The 23,862-nt window shown below is 37.8% G+C and overlaps 1 protein-coding gene across 5 annotated transcripts; it reads left to right on the forward strand.

Annotated features, from left to right (window-relative positions):
• The first annotated feature begins 7 nt into the window (after nucleotides 1-7).
• Nucleotides 8-23,724, forward strand: PEX2 (peroxisomal biogenesis factor 2). 5 transcript variants are annotated; one of them, XM_064650405.1, is made up of 3 exons: nucleotides 8-250; nucleotides 10,214-10,234; nucleotides 17,664-23,724. In XM_064650405.1, exon 3 carries the CDS (start codon nucleotides 17,684-17,686, stop codon nucleotides 18,596-18,598), a length of 915 nt encoding a protein of 304 aa, XP_064506475.1. In that variant the 5' UTR covers nucleotides 8-250; nucleotides 10,214-10,234; nucleotides 17,664-17,683; the 3' UTR covers nucleotides 18,599-23,724. The 5 variants fall into 5 exon arrangements, with proteins under 5 accessions (XP_064506475.1, XP_064506448.1, XP_064506464.1 ...); XM_064650394.1 differs by lacking the exon at nucleotides 8-250 and adding an exon at nucleotides 278-583; XM_064650378.1 differs by lacking the exon at nucleotides 10,214-10,234 and having other exon boundaries at nucleotides 132-250.
• Nucleotides 23,725-23,862: the final 138 nt, after the last annotated feature.

The following is a 23,862-nucleotide window of genomic DNA, read 5'->3' on the forward strand; positions in this document are numbered from 1 at the left end:
GTCAGTCAGGCAGGCGTGCGCCCCGCCCCGGCACGGCCGCCGTGCGGGAAGCCCCTGTCGCGCGCCGTCCCGGTGTCTCCGAGCGCTTCCTGCGCAGCCGCGCGGGCGGCGCCGCGGTCACTGCGGCCGAACCGCCCCCGGGAGCGGCCTCTGCCCCGCGCCGGGGCGGCCGAGCGGAGACTGCCCAGGGCGGCCCCGTCCGCGCAGAGCTTCGCCGGTAGGCTAGAGGCAGAGCCCGGCGGCGGCGCAGGTCAGTCGGGGCGCGGGGCGGGACGAGCCGGAGGGGCTGCGCTGGGCGGTGGCCGCGGCCTTTGGCGGATCCCGGTCAGGCTCCTCCCGCGGCCCGGCAGGCCGGGGCAGTGCCGCACGGTCAGCCCGCCTGGGTCAGTCCCCTGCTCTGCTCCGGGGCCTGCCTGTAGGAGCTTGTGTTCCGCCTCCTGCCCTCCCCGTGCGCCTCCTTGCCGGGAGTCCCGCTGGCGCTCAGGCTCCTGGTGCAGCAGAGGGATGGAGAGGCGTTCTGGCTAGGCCTGGGCGTGCGGAAGAGAGGACGGAACCTGGGGACAAGCTCCATAGAGAGGAGAAGGTATAATATCTTGTCAGAGGAGTGTTTTCGTCTGAGTTGTTATTCTGATGTCAGTTGAGAGAGTGAAGCGTTTATAGTCTCCAAGGCTCTTTCCTGTGACTGCGTGCTATAGGTGACAAGGTTTCCTGTAGGAGACCTGCTAAAGGTGAGGGTGGCACCTTTCCACTTTCTGTTTATCCAGTTTCATGTAGCCTGTAAGTAACAGACCATTGGTTTTCCACAAAATGAAGGTGGATTTATTCTGAATGGCCAGTGTGTTTTGACAGAGGGCTGAATTCTGCTTATGACATTATCCATACTAGAAACCACAGCACTGTATGCTTTTTGTGTGATCTTCGCCTGTCAGTGGGAGGGAGGTGTTCACTAAGGTCAAAGATTGTCTGGCCAATTTGTAGTAAAATCTGACTCCAAAATGTTTTGCCATTTGATTTTACTGGAAGTTAGTGAATTTTTGTCAAACTTTTTTGAGCTGTTATTAACATGTAGTTCAACAACAGTTGCAATATTAGACTAGGAGTTGAGAGCTATTTCTCTATAAGACTAATACTATTTTTAGTCTTTATGAAGATATGTTTTATTAGTGCTTTCTTCTACAGATTCTTTTTCATCTTTCTGCTTTCGTTTCTATTCATCAGCAGCTTGTTTTTCAGTTCCTGGATGTCCACCATCACTAGTTTATCTAATAAAGTGATCTAAAAAAGTAGGAGAACAGCTGAAAGTTTCATTGCTGGTACCTTAACTGGAGTAGCAGATAAACTGTTAAGGGGATTAAAAATTCACGTCTGATTTTTATTTTTTGTTTGTTCATGCTGCATGAAGTCATCAATTTCAGTTACTTGCTGTGAAGTTAAATTCATACCTGTAACATGTATAAATTAACTCATTAAAAGGGGTTTTTTTTCATTTTTAATTTTTGGTAGAAATTGAATAGACCAGTAGGGCACATAATCAAGAGTATTGGAGGGATTTAACACTTATATTTTAGTTCTTCTGGAATTTACTACAGAAATAGATGATCATGTTGGTATTGGAACACCTACTTTGGTTGCTAGTGCTCTAGCATTGGTTGCTAGTAAGAATACTTCTTTGGAGTTAAAAAGTTGTATTTTCCACAAACCCTTTCTTCGGAGGGAATAGTTCAACACTTGTGTCTGCGGTGATGTACATGGAGAAAAGCCAGTGGTGTACGTGAGAGATTACACCATGAGTAAACTAGTTCAGTTTTCTGTAGGAAAAAAAAATATCTCCAATATTTTGCTATCCTATACGTTACAGTAATGTTTTTTAAATAATTTGTCTTCTTCTGGGTGAATCAGGTGGTATTTTTATTGCTAACAATTGTCAGAAGTTTATATCTGCCTGTGCAAACATACTTCAGAAAGCAGCATTATGTTTTGTTTTTAAAAATCTTAAAATTTTCATAGCTTATTCATTTCATGTCCCTATACTCGACACTGGTGAGGCCACACCTCTAGTACTGTGTTCAGTTGGGGGCCTCTCACTACAAAAAGGACATTGAAGTGCTAGAGTGTGTCCAGCAAAGGGCAACAAGTCTTGTGAAAGGTCTGGAAACATGTCTTATGAGGAACAGCTGAGGGAGCTGGGTTTGTTTAGTCTCAAGAAGAGGCTCAAGGGGGACCTCATCGCTCTCCACAACCACCTGAAATGAGGCTGTAGTGAGGTGGAGGCCTGTCTTACCTACCGTGTCTACCGTGAGAGGACAAGAGGAAATGGTCTCAAGCTGAGACAGGGGAGATTCAGATTAGATATTAGAAAAAAATTTTTGCATTCTTGGGGTGGTCAGGTATTGGAATAGGGCTGCCCAGGGAGGTGGTGGTCATCCCTGAAATTGTTTAAGAGGTGTCTGGATCTGGCACTGGGTGATGTGGTTTAGGGATAGTGGCAGTGCTGGGTTGATGGTTGGATTTGATGGTCTTAAAGGTCTCTTCCAACCTTTATGGTTCTATGATTTACACTTCTAATTACCCTGATGCTTATAAGTGTTCTCTGTATCGTTAAGTTATTGACAGTCTGTGGATTGGAAAGTGGAATATATTTCAATCTCTTCACTATGAATGTTTTGCAAGGATGTTATATTATGTCCTCTTTCTTGCCTACCATTCGGGATTGTATTGAGGGAGGCTGAAAGAGGTGGGGTATTGAGGACTTTTTAGAAGTGAGAGTTTGTGTGTATATCAATGTTTTTAAAACCCCGGTCTTATGCAGTTTTAAAAGTTAGAATTGAGTATGTTTATTATTGAGTACAGAGCATTTGAAATTGCATTAATCTGGACCACAGCAACTGAAATAACCCTTTGGTTAGCCTTTTGCCTCTAAGTCCTTTTAGCTTCTAGATCTGCCTTAGTTAAAACTTGTGGGTTTTTATTTGTTGAGATTGTCTTTTTCAGCAAGTGAAGAAAATCCATTCCCATTAATGTTGGTATAATTAAGTAACAAACTCTGCGTGAGTGTAAAAATATCTTTTACTTTTGTTAGAAATGTTAAAAACTGTAAAGTAATAGTAGCAAACTTAGATATGTCTGAATTGGCTCATGCTTAAGTGAGCTACCCTTAGAACTCTGAGTATAGCAGTACAAATATAAAATTTCATCTTCTGAATCTATTTTTAAAAAAATTTAATTTCTTAGGTAATGGGCCTTCAGATGCATTATGAATCTACTCGCTTATTAAAAGGCTGTCAAGTAGCTGGTATGGTATGTCTCAGTTCATGTTGGTAGATTAATAAGGATTAGGCTTGATATATGGAATGTCTGTTTTGTGCAGGAGGATGTTTAGATTTGGGAGGGAAATTTTTTATTTGTTTGACAGCTCTGGATGTTTTTCTCCTTTTAGATTCTTCTATTATTTCCCCATCCCAAGACTGTAGGTATAATTTCATTAGAGAATGTAGTGACTCAGAGAAAGATTTTGATACTTAGTGTGGTCCAGGACATGTAGGAAGTAAATGTTCCTGTAATGGACAAAATTAAATTCAACTAAAACTTGCAAGCAAGTATTAATAGTATATAAAGACTTGATTGAACCTTCCATAGAATAGAGTAGGAAAGGTAATTTCTATACTCAGTTTTTGACACTTACTAATCCAAGGACCTTCATTTGGGCTTTGACATCAAATGTTGTGATGTAAGTCAGGAAAGAGATGTATCTCTGTTTAACAGTCTTTTATAGTCTTCTAAAGAGAAAGTCCTGACAAATCACCAAAGACTGCTACCCAGAGAGTATTTGGGAAGGAAACAGGTTTATGGCTATATATTATCAATACCAAAAATATATTGTAAAATAAATGACTCTTCAATATATAAATCGTCAAGGTGTAGGGAGTGATGTCTGAATCCAGTGCTAACATATATCTGGATATAGTAATGAAGCACATGGTCTTTAGGGGGAAAAAAACCATTTAATTACCTGTTCAAAATGTGAGAGAGTGGGAATGTCTTTTTTTAAACATATGAAAGTAGTTTCAAAACCATGAGGTTCAGAGAAAGTAGAGGGAAAGAAAGATGGACAGCTATCTGAAGGAAGACTAGCAGTAAATTGAACAGTAGACAAAATCAGTCAACAATTTGAGATTATAATTAATGTACCTTATTACGCATATGGTTTATTTCTATTATGGTTATAATGGCCTACTCTTAAAAAAATTTAAAAAAAATCCCACAGCACTGTTACACTTGCAATTTCTACATTTATTCAGTGAAAACAGGAATCAGGAAGATTAAAAAAAAAACAAATAAATTGTGTCCAGCTAACACTAACTGGTAAGTTTTAGACATAAGTAAAATTTCATTAAATTAGTTTGCAAGCATGGTGTACTCCAATAATAATAATAATAAAAATAAGATGATAATAATAAGAAAAATATGAATAAGTTTTTAAATTAAAAGATAGCAGTGTATTTGATAAGAAAGGTTCTTCATGTATTAACAATAAATTTGTTCTGGATTAATATCAGTCTAACTGAAGAGTAAGATATATTACATGATTTTTGATACCTGGCTTCTGAAAACTTTAACAATTTATGGGCAGAGAGGGTATTTTTAAGACTCTCTAGGTAATAACTTTTTCAACAAAGAAGTTCATCATGTTTGTGGCAGTTTAGCAATGTTTCCTTTAAGCTGTATGGTCCCTGACAGAAACTAGTGTAATATATTTCTTATTCATTCCGGATATGCTTAGGAAAGTCAAAGTCTGCCTGGAGTTGAATCTGGTGAGGGATGTCAAAGACAACAAGAAGTGCTTCTGTAAATACATCAGTAGCAGGAGGACTATGGAAAATGTGGTCTCATGGCTGAATGGGACAGGGGCCCTGATAAACACAGAATGTGGAAAAGGCTGAGGGGTACTGAAGGCCTTCTTTGTTTCTGTCTATACTAGCAAAGACCTTCAGGAATTGTAGAATGCAGGGAAGAGTCTGGAGCAGGGAAGATGTACACTTGATGGAACAGATTTAGGTCAGAGAATACTTGAGTAAACTGGACATAGATAAGGCTCTGGGCACTGATGGAGTGCTGAGGGAGCTGGCTGATATCACTGATACTCTTGATAATATTTGATTGATCATGGAGACTGGGATAAATGCCTGTAGACTAGAGGAAAAATTTTAAAAAGGCCGGTGTGTTGTGCTAAAAAGCTGCAGTCTCATTAGTCAGATTGTGCTGTTGCTTCTGTTTTCAGAAGGGCAAGGAGTACTCGGGGAACTACAGGCTGATCAGCTTCACCTTAATACCCCAGAAGGATGGAAGGTGATGGAGCGGCTAATCCTGGAAACCATTTTAAGACACATTAAAGACAAGAAAGTGATCTGGAGTAGCCAGTATAGCTTTACCCAGGGGAAGCCATTCTTGACTAACCTGATAATGTTCTACTACGAAATGACTGGCCTGGTAGACAAGCGGAGTGCAGTAGATACTTGTTCCAGTAAGGCTTTCAGCAGTGTCTCCTGTGACATCCTCATAGAGAAGCTGCTGAAGTGTGGGCTGGGTGAGCAAACAGTGAAGGTCAACATAAAACTTGCAGAAGAGATGGAGAAGGAGGATGGTGATCCATGATGTGAAGTCTAATTGGAGGCTAGTAACTAGTGTATTCCAGGGATCTGGGTACTGAGTTCAATCCTGTTGTACGTCTTCATTAATGATCTAGATGATGGGGTAAAGTGTACTCTCAGCAAGTTTGCTGATGACACAAAAGTGTGAGGAATGACTGATATGCCAGAGGATTGTGCTACCATTCACAGGGACCTAAAAAGGCTGAAGAAAAGGGCTGACAGGAATCTCATAAAGTTCAGGAAGGGAAAGTATTAAGTCCTGCACCTGGGGAAGGTTAGCTCTATGCCCTGGTGTCTACTGGGTGGCAAGCATCTGGAAAGTAGCTTTGGAGAAAAGTCCCTGGGGGTCCTAGTGGACACCAAGTTCAGAATGAGCCAGCAGTGTGCCCCTGTGGCATAGAAGGCTGATGGTATCCTTGACTGCATAAGGAGTGTTGCCAGCAGATCAAGGGAGGTGGTTGAAAATCCTGTCACTCTCCTCAGCAGTGGTGAGGCCACATCTGGAGTACTTTATTCTGTTCTGTGCTTCCTGGTATAGGCGAGGCCTGGAGAGTCCAACAGAGGGCCACAAGGTTGATTAAGGAAGTGGGGCAGGACTTCGGTGAGGAAAGGCTGAGAGTGCTGGGACTGTCCAGCCTGGAGAAGCATAAGCTTGGCAGGATCTTCTTCATCTGTATATAAGTACCTGAAAAGAGAGTACAAAGAGGACAGACCCAGGCTCTTTTCAGTGGCGCACAGTGACATGACCAGAGGCAACGGGCACTTGCCAAAATGCAGGAAGCTCTACCTGATCATAAGGAAACAGTTTTTCACTGTGAGGGTGACCAAGCCCAAGTTGTCCAGGGAGATTGTAGAATCCCCCTCCTTCTCAAAAGCTCTCTGGACATGGTCCTGTACAAGTTGCTCCAGACAGCCCTGCTTGAGCAGGCAGGGCTTGGACTTCATAAGTTTACAGTAAACACACTGATCCCTTCCTACTTGCCCCTGTTATCACATACATGAAAAAATTAAACGGAGGGGGTAACAGTCAACTCCCATGTCATCTCTTTTCATTTTTATTTTTATTTTGTCTTCTTAGCTTGCAGTAAATACACGAGCAGTATTTGGGCAACCCACCAGCAACAGACAGAGTTTAGGAAATTTTTAGAGGAAAACTGCACTATACTACTGTAGAATGACTGCAAATAAATGACCGCTTTGCCAGCAAGCTTCGAGAGTGGCATATTTTTCTTTAAATCACAATAAATATTTTAAAGTCTGTATTGATCCTTCACATCATAAATACACTTAAATCTCTACAAATTTATTAGCCTGATACATTTGTTTAGTGTATACGGAGCTGAACAACTTGTAAGATACAAAATGTGAAAAGGATATATTTGCACTTGTATGCAATGTGTGCAGTTAAAAGATAATAATTTTGTCAATTAAAATCAGTCTTTAATTGGAATACGCTAATGTAAATTTCTCCGTAGGAAGTTCTGCTTTCCAAATGTTAACTTTCCAGGAAAAACATCTGAATTCATGCAGTTTTTCAGAGCATGTAGAGAGTGAATTTAAATTTTCAACCTACATGATAGTAAGTTGCTTATGACTTAAAATGGAAATAGACTTCACTCACTGCATTGCTGCTGCAGTTAATGATGATAGACCCTACACCTCGTTACATCTCTAGGACTGCAGCAGCAGATTACTTCAGGATCATCTTTTCAAGCAGGCTGCTTATGCTGTTTCAGGGGTTTTGTTGGGGTTTTTGGTTTGGTTTGGTGTTTTGCTGGATGGAGAGGGGGTGGAGATAGGATTGTTTTTTTCCTTTTGATACCTAATACAATATATACTTTTTCACACAGACCAGGAGGCAGAGAAGGGGTGTGACTCTCCTTTTAGCTAACTAGCCTGGTCTCAAAACCAGCTACTCTACAGCACTCTATGTGAAGTTAAAAGCAGCAAATGAAAAAAAAATTTTAAAGGGCCAATATGTTGTGCTAAAAACTGCAGTCTGATTTGTCAGATTGTGCTGTATGTGAACAGAGAAGGTAGCAGGCTCTTTGTCCTGTAGCTTCCTGGGTGAGCTAAATGGTTCCTGCAGCCATGCAGCTCACCTACATCTACAAGCATTTTCAGTTCACATCTAAGCTTTACAAAAATCTTCAGGAGAAGGAAAATAGGAAGGATGCTGTCTGTTTGTAACATGCCTCTCTCAGAGATGGTGGTAAGTTGTTTTTTTTTTTTGGTTTGGAGGTGGAATACAAGAAATTTGGAAGTCAGATTATTTCAGACTGTTTTCAAAAGGAAACTAAATTCAGATTTTTCACACTAAGGAAAGGTACAAATGAGAAGAGAGAAAAAATTCTGAGATGAAAAAGAGGACAAATACACAATTTGGGAAGAGAGGGGAATTACGACTGGAACAACTCTTGATTCAAGGTTGATTCTGACTGGGTCTGGGCACTTCCTACTTTCTCTGCCAGGGTGAAGTTGAATTGAACACTGCTAATATTCATTATGTTTGTGTCAGTAGCTGCCTGGGAACAATGTCTCTAAAATTTCTGTCTCTGCCAGTCCTTATCACCAGTGTCTCGGTGTTCAGAGAATCACAGAATATTCTGAGTTGGAAGGGACCCACAAGGATCATAAAGTCCAAGTCTTAAGTCAATGGCCTGTGCAGGGACCAAACCTGTGACCTTGGTGTTATGAGTACCATGCTCTAACAAACTGAGCTAATCTATTGTCAGTGGGGTTAGAAAAGAAAGGAATTAATCAAAATTTAAATTCTAACAAAACTTGGAAAAAATACATTACAATAATAGTAATAATATTAATTTTATAGGTAGTGTAGCTGACAGAAGATATCACAGGAGGGTTCTGGCAAGGAAAAAAACTTTCCCTGGAAAGGAAATTAATATAGGGCCATGACACTGTGGGGCACAACTAAATATGAAGGGAAATTCATGTTGGAATTGCAGAGGGATTTTAGCAGCTGTAACAGCATACAGCTCAGGCTGCCTAGTAAGAAAATTATTATCCCTCTTTTAAACTGTTACTTGTAATACATGTGTGCAACCATGCCAGTGGATTCTAAAATGCTAATAAAGTTATAGGATCGAGGAGAGTGTGGTGAAGCCTATCAGTCTTCCCTTGTGTGCTTAAAGTTACTATAATTACCAAGTAATAAAACTGTCAAGATTTGGGGACACTGAGCACATCTAATTTTCCCAGCATCTCTGTTAGTCACCATGTATGCCAAACATTTCAAAGTACAATTGTATGAAGAGGTAAGAGTGGGGAGTGTTATTTATTTAAGCAGAGTAGTCTCTCATCTGCAAGTCTGCATAAAGCCTACAGTGGACTTGTACAAATAATTCTTTTTCTTTTCATTTTTGAAAGACAGCAAAAAGTTTTGTTATTTGTTTTTACGGTGTTGTGGTGTTGTGCTTGCACATTCAGCATGTTGGGCTTGAAGACCACAGTTCTAGTCAAATGAAAAGTTTAGTTTTCTATCTTGCTGTTGGCTGGTGGTGGACGTAAGAGTATGATACTGAGATTAAAGGCAGCTGGTTTCATGATTACCTGTCTTTCTTCACCCTGTTACTCTTCTTACTGGTACTGCATGTATCTTACCTGATTCTGTGGTGGTCTATATGTGCACTACATCTGCAGAAAAATAAATTAAAACCGGTGGGGTTTTTGCCAGTTTAGCATGAAAGAACAGTTCAAGAGAGGGTCGAATGAGTGCTGGTGCTAGTCTGTAAGAGAAGGACACAATACACAGTAGAAGGAAAACGGGAAACAGCAATTGTATCTTTTAAAAATTATATCACCTTATGTTTCTATAGAACACACACCTATAAATTGAGATATATGTCAGGTAAAGTACTGTTCTTTATCCTTACACCAGTTGAGAGATCTTGATTATAATTAGATACAATTATTCATAAGTTGTGCTGTATAGAATGAGGCCAAAACTTAAAACTTACAGTGAACAGGCTTGTCTTTTTATTGATGCAGAGCTGTATTAGCTCTAGCATATCATATACAGTCTGTAACAACATTGTTTTTACATGCAGTCCTTCTTTTGGTACAGATGGGGACAGGGGTTAATTATGACTTAGCTATGCATTTAGGACAGATTTTACTATTCTCATCTAATACGTATTTCTAATAAGAAGTTAAAAGGCCTTATGTTCCTTTAGTGCAGTGCTTGGATCAGCACTGTTACACTTGCATATCACTGAATATTCATGACTCTACAGTTGGTATGCATATGTATGTAAAAAGGAAGAAAGTTGGAATAAAATCTGGGCAGTGACTGTTTCACACATGATAAGCATAAGGTGTTTAATGCAAAATTTCAGGATTCTATCATCTGTGGTAAATTGTATCAGAGGATATAGAGCAGGCGTTCCTTCTGAAATCCCTTCTACATATCTACTCAATCTTCATCCTGGCATCTCCATACCTGTCTGGTGATCCATTCATAGGGATCAGACAGGTAGGAGCAGAACAGAGACACAGCTGTGAAATGGGAATTTAAGTTAGATTACTTTATTTTGTTTGTTTTTTAGGTAGTTTTGAATGGAAGAAAGGTAAGGAGGGGCATGGAAAAGATGCATAAAATTGGAATTGATGCTGTGCTTGACAAATAAGGCGATGTGAGATACAATGCCCTTACAATAGTGAAAAGCAGACGTTACATATGTCATGAGGTGTAAGACCAACTTTTCAGGTAAGTAACAGTAACCAGCAAAGGAGGAGTTATGGCTTTAACTGCCCAGAGTGTGCTGACATCTGTGCATTCATGTTCTGTCTTTGGACCATTCAGAAATGGAGCTGCGTAACTGCCACCAGATGATGTTTCACCTGCTTTACACAAAGTATGGCACATATACTAAGCTTTATGTCCTTTTCACTTTTATACGTGCAATGCAATATTATTTTGTTATCCATCCTTTTATCAGAACCTTTAATGTTATCACAACCAAAATGTCTTCAAATGCAAGGATCTCCCCTTTTTGGGTGATCACATCAGCAGTTGAGATCTACATTTGTAGCACAAGGCATTCAGATTTTTCCCATTCTCCTATACCTCCTGCTTTAGTCAGAAATGTTGTCACTTCCTTACAAGGGGCTGTTCCTTCCCAGTTAACTATCATAGTTGTCACTGTGCAACTACTTCAAATCTCTCTTCACCATCTTGATTCATCAATACTAAAGGTAAGGCACTTCTCCAGATAATTCCCATTACCTAATTCCAAAATAAAAACAGTCAGTGTTTTGTATCGTACATACGTTTTGCTCAACATCTTAGTGATCAAGGGGTTTTTTTAACCATGTTTTTTGGAAAGCCTCAGGTTACAATGTAGCTGGTTTTTTAAGGTTTTGGGTTTTTATCACTGATTAATTAAAAGGAACAACAGGATTTCATTTAGTATAGCAGAGAATGGGAATGTATAAGCGGAACTGACACATCCCTTTACAGATGAATTTGTAATTTGATGTACTAAGAGAGGGGTTACAAAAGAGAGGAAATAAGATGAGGGAAGAAGAGAAGTAGGATATAGGATTAAGAAGTAGAGTGATTGAACATTAATTTGTTACATGCTTATCTTCTTATTTATTCCAATAAATGAAAATTAGGGCTATATCCGAAAAGTGGTAGGATGATGCTGTCTCTGGCTTCTATGCTATGAGGAATACAAATGTACTTAGAGCTTTTGTAGCCTTGAATTCAACACCACAAATTTTAAAAGGTAGTATTTTAAATATTAGTTATGTGGTAATTAGTCTATCAGATCTGGTTGTTTGCATCTAATAATCTGTCTTTTATGAGTGTGGACTGATGACAAATTTTTCTGAAGTCCATAAGAACTCTTAGCGTTCAGAGTATCTTTAATGGTGGCCAATAATAGTCTAGGTTGCTAGCATTTACTGAAGTATTACACTGACAGGGGATTTTCATTTTGCAATAAATGCTGACAGAAACGACTGATATACAACTTCTAACAGCGCAACACTTTCCTACTGCTCTTCATACTGTTGTATCAATTCTGGCTCTTCTGAGCTGGTTATGATCTTGTAACTTGAAGCCCTAATATTTTGACTTCGGAGGGTAATTTATGGAAGGTAAACCAATGAGCTACCATTATGTTTTTTTGCTGTCTCCAGGCATTCAGCATTGTTAATCTCTTGTACCTCATTTTAGGGAATCTAAGTTTACTGAGTTCAAGTTGGAAAAGCAGTCTGTGATTTAAATGCATCTTTGTCTTGTACTTGGTCTTTGGACACTAAATGTAATTGTAGCATTTAGGATTCTGGGATTTGTTAGTAGTTGCTCACTCAATCTTCATAATGAAAATCTTAATTTTATCTGTTGGATTGATTTGTTACACAGTCATTCAGTGTTTTCCTTGACTTTGTCTATTTTGAGAAATAGTCCTTTCTTCCAGGAATGTAAGAAATAAATAATAGTTTCTGTGATTGCAATATGCTACTGGGTTTTCAATTAGTGTTAGTAGTTATTCCAAATGGTTAAAGAATCAATTTATGTTCTTTAGAAAATGATAGGTATTTGGCTGAAGTATATAGAAATCCAGACAGTAATACAAAATCAATCTTTTGTAAGGTTATTTGAGGTAATGATATAGCGATAAGTTAATTTTACAGTGATTAAGAGACAACACAGTTGGGGCTCTCAATTAGACTTTGATCTGAGGATATTTCTCTCTACACTTGATGAGCAAGAACGAGATGAGAATTAGTGGTAAGACATGAGGCTTTGAGCAGCTGGGGTCCATGTTCTGTGTTATGAGAGTTGGTGTTAAGGAAGATTTTAAAGTTAACCGAATACATATTGTTTGATTTCTCATCTTTAAAATTTATTGATTTTAAATTGACATCTAAAATATCCTCTGCCATTGAGAGTACCTGAAAAGAACAGTTAAATGGTATACATTTTCACCAGAAAAAAAAAAAAACAAGCAAAAAACCAAAACCAAACCTCCAAGCCAATTAAAAAACATCCCACCCCACATTAAAAAAAATCTCAGCATTCTTGTGGTGGGTGGAAAGGTAGTCTTCGTTTGCTGTCTCTGGATACTGTAACTTTATGAACATAAAAGGAGGGATAGTAGACCAAGGGCATGACTTGCTCTTGTGCTCTCTCACACACCCGGTATGGCAACACTGAATGCATAATGCCAAGTGCATTGTAGCTCCTGAAGAGAAAAGGAACTATGTGTTAGTGTTATCTCCAGAGGGGGTATGATTCCTGGCATGTCCACTCTACATACTCCTTCCCCATGCCTGAGCCATAGATCTCAATGCTGGGACTGGACAGAATCTAGTCCGTTGAAAAGGCTAAAAAGTTGTCCGGTTGTTTCTTTGTGTTGAGATACTTTGTATAATAAACTAAAATAGTAATAATTAATGTTAAAGACACTTTATATATCAGGAATTTTTCCATGGCCTGGAAATCAAAAGAGTTGTCCAGGCAAAAATACATGATTAATGATGGATATAAAGAAATAGCATAGGAATGTAAGAATAAAATTGATGACTCTGAATAACAAAATAAGTTTCAGTTTACAAAGCAGAAGAAAAGAATCAGTGAAAGGATCCAAAAGTCTGAGTAAGAGGAGGCACAAAGGGATAGGTCCATTACCTAGATGTTATTAAATAAGAAAGGAGAACAAGTAACAGACTTTCAAAGACTGATTCTTTACTTCAGAAATTGTAAAAGAGATATATTGTGACCTACTCCTTTCATAAAATTAATCTTATACAGGAAATAAGAGTGGAACCAAAGCACAGAAAGAATAGCCTAAGGAATCTTAATATAGATGTGCTCAAGTGGCAAATCCTAATAAAATTCATCCTAGAATGATTGAGGAATTAGGCACCACTGATTTTATTTATTTATTTAATATCCCAGAGGGTGAAAATAGCCAGCAAAATGGGTTTGTACATGCCTGTTTTTGTGCCTGTTTATTCTTCTGTTAAGAGAATTATTGAAGCTGTCAGTTTTGATTACAGATAAAGGTTTAGGAGTAAATAGTTTAGCAATTAATTTGTATCTAATAATGGGTAGAAGAGAGATTGTAAAACAGCCAGTATGATTTGATGAGACCTGTTTGTAAGAAACCTCAGTCTGTTTCTCCTCTTAAAAAGGATCACAAGTTTAGGAAGAGGAAAACTTTAAGTAAAATACAGCTTGATTTTAAAGTCTTTTTCCCTACATAGACAAACTAAGGAAATGTAATATCAATCCTATCTCCATTAGATGCTGATATTATCAGCATCATGTTGAAAAGTTGCCTCTACTGAGTAATTATCTGTAGTGCCCTGTCAAGATGAAAAGGCATTAATGAGTTGGATGATGGAGAGAACACATACTTAGAAATGTTACTCAGGATAGTAGCCAGAGAGGGGTTTAAAATTAGTTTGTTTTTTTTTTACTTTGTTTTCAACATAAGATATGAATCCAAAAAACTCTTGATGGGTTTGGAGAAAATATTGAAAATCAACAAGATGAAAAGCAATGCAGGCAAGTATGAAGCACTGCATTTAACAGGACAAACTCAAATACATGAGTCGAAACCAGGAAATAATTATTCAGAGAGAAAAGTGACAGAAAAAGATAAGAAGATATACTAGACCTCAAGGTAAATTCTAATATGCTGGTGGAAAAGAGTAAAGTTGTTTATTTGTGGGGTTTGTTTGGATTTTTTGTTTGGTTTGGTTTTTCTGGAGGATCATCCCTTGTGGTCTATTCCATCCCTGCATAAGTATAATGCTCTGAATACATGTTTTGGCTGCACGGAAGAGATCATCTAAAAGAGTTAGAGCAGTAAGGAGCAAAGTTATTTTTGTCATTTAGTAAATATATTTTTATTTGGTTTCCCAAAAAGCGTTTTTACAAATCATGAAGTTATTTTGAGGCTTTTGCATATAGATTCATTTTTCTTTTAATGATTATGCTAGAAAAGCAGGAAATGCAATTGCAGTAGTTCTGAGATAGTAGAAACCCCTTGATTACTTATCCACAATGGAATAGTCCTGTGGAAAAAATGGCACCCAAGAGGTTACTTGGATTTGTATATTTCTGCAGGCAGAGTTTACAGACCTGTAAATTTAAATGTAGAATTTTTGTAGGCAGAATGCATTGACAGATGTCCGTGATGGTAATACATCTCATAGTGATAGTTCCAGAAGAGGTCAATAATAATGCTTATATTGATAGCAGCAATGCAAGAGATGTTACTTGGTATTATAGCTAAAATCCATGTTATCACCTTAATTATAATTACATTAATATTGACAGGCTGTTGACAATACTCACATTACTATTGATAGATTTCTGTCAATAACATGTTTCCAAATAAAATATATTCATTCATAATTTGTACAATGCTCAATAACAGCACTAATATATATCAGCAGAAATTTCTCTTTCCCTAGTGATATACAATCATTATTTTTTTTGTTTCGCAGTATGCTGTACAACTGTTTATTTGTTTAGTTAAAAAAAATCCAAAACAGACAAAATATAGGTTTTTTAAGAAAGAATCATATTAGTTTTTTGATTTTTTTTTTTTTTCTGGGAGGCCATTCAATTTTTTTCTATGCAATATCTGTGACAGTATAAAATCAACAGAGAACCTTTCAAGTAGTAGTCTTTACTATTCAGTCTTAAAATGTATTTATATAATAAGTTAATCACACATATATTTGAATGTTGATACTTGTCTCTTTCATTACTGGGTCTATGATTCTGAGTTCTTAGGTTTTAAACTACTTAAAATAAGAGAGTTAAAACAGTAAGGATTTGACAATTCCTTATGTCCAATTGGAATTTCTTGTGTAGTGACATAGTTGTCTCTCTTTCACTTCATCTCTCAGAAAAGTTTGACTTAATCTTTACTGCAGCCCTTAGGTGGAAGATTACTCACAGATCACTTCTTAGATGCCTTATCTTCAAGTTGAACAATCAAGCTCTTCTCATATATCAGGTCTTGGGGGTCCCTGATGGTATTAGTGACTGGGCTCTTCAGTTTGCTGACATTCCTTTTGTACTATTGATAGAAATGAGGCAAAACTGGAGGTATTATCCCAGGTGTAGACTCAACAATGCCAAGCGGAGGGTAATAAGCACATCCTCCAGTCTGCTGGCTATACCCATGCTAATACACTGCAAGGATGCACTGGTGACTTGGGTTCAGCTTTTTGCCTACTAGAATCCTTGCATCCTTTTTTCAAAGTGGGTATACAGTCATAGAGGCTCCCAACCTATAAGGATCAATTGACTTTCTTGTGTATTTCTTGATCCATCATAATCCTATGTATTTGACACTTTTTCCTTGGATTTCAGAAAGTTCCTGATGACCATTCCTCACTTGCTCAGGTTTCTTAAGAAAATATGGCTATAATGGGGGGAAAAAATCTCAACAGGTTTAGTCTATCTTACTTAAGAGAAATCTGCAACAGAAATTTCTCACAGCACGTGGGATAATGGAACACAGCTGGAAAAGATGGTTGAACTGATGCTGGAAAATCGTCTTAGTAAATGGATCAAGGAAGTTGTTTGATAAGATGTCCCTTTCGAGTAACTTCAGGATTTTTGAAGGAGATTTTGTGTATTGGGAATTGTATAGAACACTGAAACAAGTTGAACTGAGTGAAATGAATAGAAGAGAAAATGAAGAAGACATTAGACTTCTAGGGGTTATGAGTGAATAATACTAAACCAGAGTGACAGGTTCCAGAGCAAATGGTTATAAGAGGCTCTGGTTCCTAAAATGGTAGTGGGGTAAGATGTGAGGTAGAAGGATGGATAATCATTAGCACTCAAGCTCTTGAAGTGATACAGTAAGATCTAGTAGGGGTTGAATTGACCCTTTGATCATAAAGGGTCAAAGAAGTGAAGTTATTTGAGTAGTACTGAAAAGTGTTTCCTGTGCTTTGGTTCCTGCTACAGAACAGTGTGAGTGAGACAGGCTTGGGTGTACAGCCTTTGTATGCTGGCTTTTCATCCTGTCTGAGTTGATGCAATGAACCCCAAAACTGTTTGTCCAGAGGACGTGGCCTTGTGCTACTTTCAGCCCTATTTTGCCTGCTAATGAGGAAGGAGAAGTTTAAAGGGGTTTTCTGTAAACTAGGTCTCTGTGTCAAGTGTTTTAGTGAAATGCTTTTCTTGGTTGTATTTTACTCCTGTAAAACCTTTTGCCAAAATGTCTTATTTCTGTCACTAAATTAAAAGAAATTCTCTTAATGAAAGCGTAGTAGCGTTTTCTCCGGACGTGAACTTGAGGTAATAATGAACCAAAAGGCTTTTAAAAAGTCTTAAATAAATGTAGCTACTCTGGGCAGCTTGTGGCTTAAAATCCGGAGTGCGACAGGTGTTATATGTATTTTGCTATTGCAGTTGGATGCATTTATTTTCTTAGTCACAGAATTCCAGATAGAATAACATTTAAAGGAAACAATTTTAAAAAAGTAAATCCTAAATTTGTTAGTATTTCTAAGATTATACTTTCAGGTGCAGCTACTGAAGTGTTCATGTTAGTATATTTTCTGTCCTCCCCACTATTCTTTTCTAGATTTTTAGTTAATGTGTTCCTTTTCCCAATTTTTCCATACAGCACCATAAAATTTTACAGTTCTTTCTGATCTATTTTTATGTCCAGTTGAATATTAGAGTTATACCCTGCAATATTTTTTTAAATGCATACACTGAAATACTAAATTGGTGGATTTTTCTAAATATCTAGATGTTGAACACTTCTCTGTAACCAAATCCAAATATTATTTATGAGAAATAGTAAAATATAATTTCTTTCGAGTTGAAATTTCTTACTGTTAATGCAAAGCTTCTTGAAAGGATTTGTAACATTAATAACAAATAATGGCATTCTGAATATATTTATTTACTGCTGGTATATTACAATTTTGTTATCTTTAATAAAAAGAGAAATAAGAAATGCTCCATTACACTGAAATCTATTTGTGTTTTATTCCTAGAAAGTTTTTTCTCTGAAGAAATGGCCTCCAGCACTGGAAATGAAAAGGGCGTGAATCCTGTGCTCAGAATAAGTCAACTTGATGCTCTTGAACTAAACAAAGCCCTGGAACAACTCGTGTGGTCCCAGTTTACCAACTGTTTTCATGGATTTAAACCAGGGGTGTTGGCTCACTTTGAACCAGAAGTAAAAGCATTTTTATGTCTTATATTATGGAGATTCACTATCTATTCCAAGAATGCAACTGTGGGACAGAGTATTCTGAATATTCAATACAAGAATAACTTATCTCAGACAGAGAAATACCAACCCCTGAGCAAACAACAAAAGTTATGGTATCTTATTTTCACTGTTGGTGGAAGATGGTTGGAAGAAAGATGTTATGATTTATTTAGCAATCGTCAACAACAATCTTTCTCCAAAATTAAGAGCTATATTAGCTTTGGAGCTGGACTTCTAAAACTTTGTGGAGTTCTAAATTTTCTGATTTTTCTTCGGAAAGGAACATTTGCAACACTTACAGAACGCATTCTAGGAATTAGGTCAGTTTTTTGCAAGCCGCAAAGTGTTCGTCAGGTAGGATTTGAATACATGAATAGGGAGCTCTTATGGCATGGCTTTGCTGAATTTCTGATTTATCTACTGCCACTTATTAATGTGCAGAAACTGAAACTTAAAATTTCTTCTTGGTGTTTGCCTATTGCAGGTCTTTCCGATAGTGAAAACACATTAGCAAGCCACTGCAGGGAATGTTCACTGTGTGGGGAATGGCCTACCATGCCTCATACCATAGGCTGTCCACATGTTTTTTGTTACTACTGTGTTAAAAGTAACTACTTATTTGATATGTATTTTACATGTCCTAAATGTGGCTCAGAGGTACACACTCTTCAACCACTGAAGTATAAAATTGAAATGACAGAATTGCACGTCTGATACGCGGTTGATTTTGTTTTATACAATACATGAAATATATTGAAGAGATTAATGGAAGAATTCAGAGGGTATTGGAAGCTTAAAGATGGTTTTGGAGATGCTGTAATTTGTCATAACATATATTTTTACTGCTCTTAGGTTTTTTATTGAGTAACAGTTCTGTGATGCCCCGTCTGCTTGACGGGTTTAGGGGAAGGTGGTTGGATTTACTCCAGGGGGTGCATGGGAGAAACAACAAAATTCTTAGGAGGTTCAATAACAACTTTTACTTGCAAACTGTAGAACATTCTGACTGAATAAGGCACTTGACAGACTTAAACTTGATAATCTTTAACTCATCCAGACACAATAAGGCACTTTAATAAGGCATCTACTGGAACCTTTTGGTCTGGCTTACAATATATTTTGAGGAGAAGAAGGTAGGAGAAGAGAGAGGAAGGTAGGTTATCACCACCCTAGGATGCAGTGTAGTCTCAGCAGCTTTTAAATCCAGAAGCCCTGCTGTTGAGTCACGAGGTGCAGAAAGTATCCAACCTTAGCTTCGGATTTTGTCAGCAGTTTAAATTGAAGGAATTATAGAGGTGTGATGGAACCACTTTTGTCCTGCAGGTTTTAATGATGGCAAACCAAGAATGTTTATATAAAATGAATCATTTATTATTACAAATGATCAGACAAAGATCTTAACCAGAATTATTTACTATACAATATAAATACTAAAACTACCAGTAGTATAGTATAAGATAGGACAGCGCTCTGTATTGAAGCCATTCTTGAAGCAATTATATTAAGGGTAGCAAAAAGAAATAATTATAAAGTAGAGATTTAATGTAACTCAGCCATACCAATGCTTGTGGGGAGATCTCTTTCGCTCAACTTCGAGGAATATCCTTGGGGGGCATCCCCAGCCCAAGGGAGGAACCTCTGCACATACACTCAAGAAGAGTTATGTTAGAAGAACCTGACTCTAAGAAAGGGGACTGGACTTTTATAGCATAAAAGTGATTGACTGCTAGTCGCAAATTTGCAGGCCAGCTACCAGCTTATCTGTCACATCCAACTTTAAAAAGCAGGATTTGTGTTTGGAATATGGTGAACCAGGCTGGTTTTAGCATAATTCAAAACCAAAAACATGACCATGGCACCACTGGTAACTCATCACAGATAGCTTGCATTGTTTGCATTCTCTGATCAGATTCTGGGCCTTATCAGGGTAGGCCCTACTGCCACATGCATGTGTCACCATCCTTTTATCTGTTCTGGTCTGCTGGGGCCCTTCCCCAGGTGAGTTGATGCTGATTTCAGAACTGAAGCCTCATGGGTGTGTTTGCACAGCCCCAGAGTTGTTCCTGGTGGGTCCATGCGGTCGACTGCCCCTGTTACCATGTGGATGGGTGGCTGACTTCCTAAAGTCACTGCGCACCGCAGTGTGAGAAGACTCAAGGGGGCAGGGGGAGCAGTGCACAGCCCTCCTACTCAGAGCTCACCTTCTTCCCCCACTGCTTCCCACCTGGTTGTTTTGACCCAGTCAGCCATTCCTCTGTTGTCCCACAAGTGCCAGCTTGGCTCTGAAGCAAAGAAAACAAGTTTAACAGCTCTACTACTCTCTCTCAGACTACTCGATCCCAGTTTAGTACCCCTATGTTGTCAAATCATTTGTTTTTAGATCTAGTTTATCATCCTGCCACTTCTTCACTGCATGTTATATACTTCCCTCAAAGACAGAGAGGACACCCAGTAAGCTCTTACCCATTTTTTGTATTTTCTCAAGCTTGTTGTAAAAGTTTGTGCCATTACTAACTTAGCTAGTAGATGGATTTAGTGGAACAGTCATTCTTTTCGTGCCTAAAGAATATTTTTAAATTTGTTTATTTATTATTCCCAGTGTGGTGTTTCACTAAAAAGGAGAAGATGTAAGATGAATTGTCATTTCAGCAGATTTTGAGTTTTCATCATGTTCAACTACCATGACAGGATACAACACTAACTCAAAATTGTTTTCTTGTTAATAGACCATAAACTTTGTGATCCAGCTGGTAGATAGGTAAATACCCCATAGTTAACATGTGCCTACAGGAGATATAACCACCTCCGGTGCAAATACGGTGCACCTTTTACACCTTCCTGAGTTGACTGAACTAGTTTCCTCAGGCAGCTGTGTCTCTGATCTTCAGTGACATATATATGACCTTCCACTTCCCTACAAAGTTGAGGGATGAAGTCCATCATTCACTGGAATGTAGCAGCTGCCAACGGTAACTTGCACTCTTCTGAGTCTGAGACACTGGAGAAAACTGTTTACTCACAAGATGCTGTCTGTGGGAATTGACACTCTTCTTTTTTTGATGTGATCAAGGTGGATGTCAAATCTCACTAACAGTTCACCTCCACACAGAAAAAAAGTTCAAACACAGTTATGTGCATGTTAATGCATTAAAATAGGTAGCTTTCCTGCTCTTTACTTTCACTATTTGGTTTCTTATTTGGCTTTGCAATGGTGTTACTGTTCTAATACTTTATCCTTTTATTCTTCAACCTGGTTTTATAAGATTATTTTTTGTAGTTCTTTTTTAACAGGAAGTCTTACCCAGAAGAGTCTCATTAACACAAAAATACATTTCATCCTCTTTTGACTCTTACATTTTCAAAAACTTATACAGATGATTTGAGTAAATAACTTTATGGTGGCTGTGTTCTTGATTGGCTATCATCAATAGTCAGTCCCAAAAATACTATGGCAACGACTGATCCAGTATCTTTGATCTACTTTTATGAAATGATTTATTACATTCTACATTCTACGTTCTGATTAAAACAACCCACCAGCCTATTTGTTTGAAGATCTTAAATTCTAGGTTTTGATCTTTAGAGTGACACACTTCGCTTTCATCTGATGCAATTAAATATAGTTTGCAAGTTTGTAACTATCTTTGGGCATCCCAAAACTTCATTAATTCTGCTACTGTTCTGTGAGTCAACAGAGACTTCAGAGCAATTGCTTCCACATACTGTGTCGCAATGTTATTAGCCATCAAATGTGTGTATTAGCAGCCCACCATATTTCTGTTATTTGCTGTTGCAATTGGAAACAGCAGGAGCAAATCTGTCTTCAGTAGAAGAATCAAAACTGGCAAGACAGTTGGAGAGTATCCTGGATTCACTTCCTGATCCTGAAGACATTTTGTGTGAATTGTCCCTCCACATCACTTAATACCTTTTCCCGAAGAAATGTATTAGCAGTCATGACTTCAAGGTGATCTAATGTCTCCAGAAAGTATCATCTGCATTTCTGCTACCTCTGTCTTTAATAATCCTTAATTAAGATCTTTTTGCATCCAAAATCCAGTGTTTGTAGCTTAGAATCATAGTAGACCTTTGTTTGCTGTGAACTCTCTTTATTCTGAAATTGAAGTCACAGTGCAATATTTTGTCAAAGGAGCATGGATTCTCTATAGTGGCCTCTATTAGGTGTCATGTCCTTCTTAGATAGGAGTTAGCTTCTTTCCTATTTAGAAATGTTTATTTTTTCAGAATATTTAAAGAATGTTATCTTCCTTTTTCATTTCACCTTTCTCTCTCCTGCTGTTTGATTTTCCTAATCTGTATGAATTTCTTGAGGTTTATTTTGTCTCTTGCAGCTTCATGCAGGTACACTGTCAGTACAAAACCTGTTTCCAGCAGTTCCGTACCTCTGTTGTACAGCTAGTTTTTACCAGCTGTGCTGTGTTGCATTTGACCTCACTGTTTTTCTTCTGGAAGTGAACTTTTGATACTTAACTTCTGATGACTTATTATACCAGAGCATTGGCCTGCTAATGTAGCACCTCCTCATCACTGTGTTGGCTTTGTAGCCCATAGAATTGACCAGGTTTGTAAAGTCTGTTTCTTGTGTCATAACCAAACAGTTTGTGTTACCATAAGATCCTAGATCTTAAGGTGGGGGTTTAGTTCTTTTATTTCCCATGCAGGTAAGGAGATATCAGGCATCTCACAGTAGTAGAAGGTTTGGGAAGAGAGTGGTTCTTTTAGTCAGATAAAGAATTATTTAATTTTTTTTAATCTACCATATGGTGAAACCTTTGCTCAGTTTAGTCACAGCTGAGATTGACGAGACCAAGGTTCCAACTTACATATTGAAAAACTACTTGCAGCAAATTAGCTTTTTAGGACTTCAATATTCAGCATCTTCCTTATAGCACTTGAAAATTAAATATATACCTTTTTTTATATTGTAATTCTGTTTTGTTGTGTCTCGTGATATATAAGCTGCAGAAAAGGCTTACTTGAAGATATTACAGGAAAAAAATCAGATAATTTGTAGACTAATCAAGGGATAATTAGTTTTATATACTGCTATATCTGGCAATGCTTCCTGCAGTAGAGGGAATAAAATTTATTTTGGAATGTTAATCTCTAAACAAAAGGGTTTTAGTGTTCAGCTACCATGAGAATGTACTTCTGAGTAGTCATTGGTGAAAAGGATAAATGCCTAGAATTTAAGGAAGCTAAAGGACCAGAACTTTTATTCAGTCTTGAATAGGAGTTACAGCCTTGTATTACCAGTTTTCTTTGTACTCTGTTGTTCATCTTTGTGTGCTGCATGAAAATTTTAGTTGTATCAAAAATCAGAAAATGAAGTGGTAACTGAAACAGATCGATTATATTATAAATATACTTGAAAACTTTTCACATCTTCATTTGAATGAGAATTACCAGTTGCCACAGTGTGATTCAGGACACATTCAGCTGAAAGGAGTCAGAGAATGCTGATTCCTTGCTTCCACAAGCTACCACCACTCCTTCTACTCTATACGGTTTAAGAGAGGTTTTATTTAAGTAATGTTATACAAGACTTAAAAGCAGTATTTTCTGTAAAAATATTCTGTAAAAAAAAAATGAGAACGATAGTATCTGATTTCTGCATTACCTGGAAATATTTCATTTTTCCATAAATGATGGGCAAAGATGATCTCAATGAAGAGAAGATGTGAAGAAACATAAGAGATATATATTTCCTAAAAATCTAATGAATGTCCTTATTTGAGAATACTACTACAATTGTTATCTGGGATGTATCATTCATATGAAATCCAAGTTGAGAAATAAATTATACTTTTTTATCAGGAGGTTCTGAAGTTTGCCTTTTTCTTTTGAAGGGTAGTTATGCTTACTCAATGGGTGATTTCATACTTTGGTATTTATGAGACTAAAATGCAAAGTGAGAAACTAGTTTAGAGTTCACTTTAAAATTTTATTCAGTTTAA

The sequence above is a fragment of the Pseudopipra pipra genome, chromosome 1, assembly GCF_036250125.1.
Source record: "Pseudopipra pipra isolate bDixPip1 chromosome 1, bDixPip1.hap1, whole genome shotgun sequence".
NCBI classification, from domain to species: Eukaryota; Metazoa; Chordata; class Aves; order Passeriformes; family Pipridae; genus Pseudopipra; species Pseudopipra pipra.

Bases quoted from the DNA above. Each gene is read 5' to 3' on its own strand.
- PEX2 (XM_064650372.1), top strand. From the start codon at position 10,350: ATGAGGTGTAAGACCAACTTTTCAG. The intron at 10,375-17,663 runs GTAAGTAACAGT...TTTTATTCCTAG, and splicing joins GTGTAAGACCAACTTTTCAG to AAAGTTTTTTCTCTGAAGAA.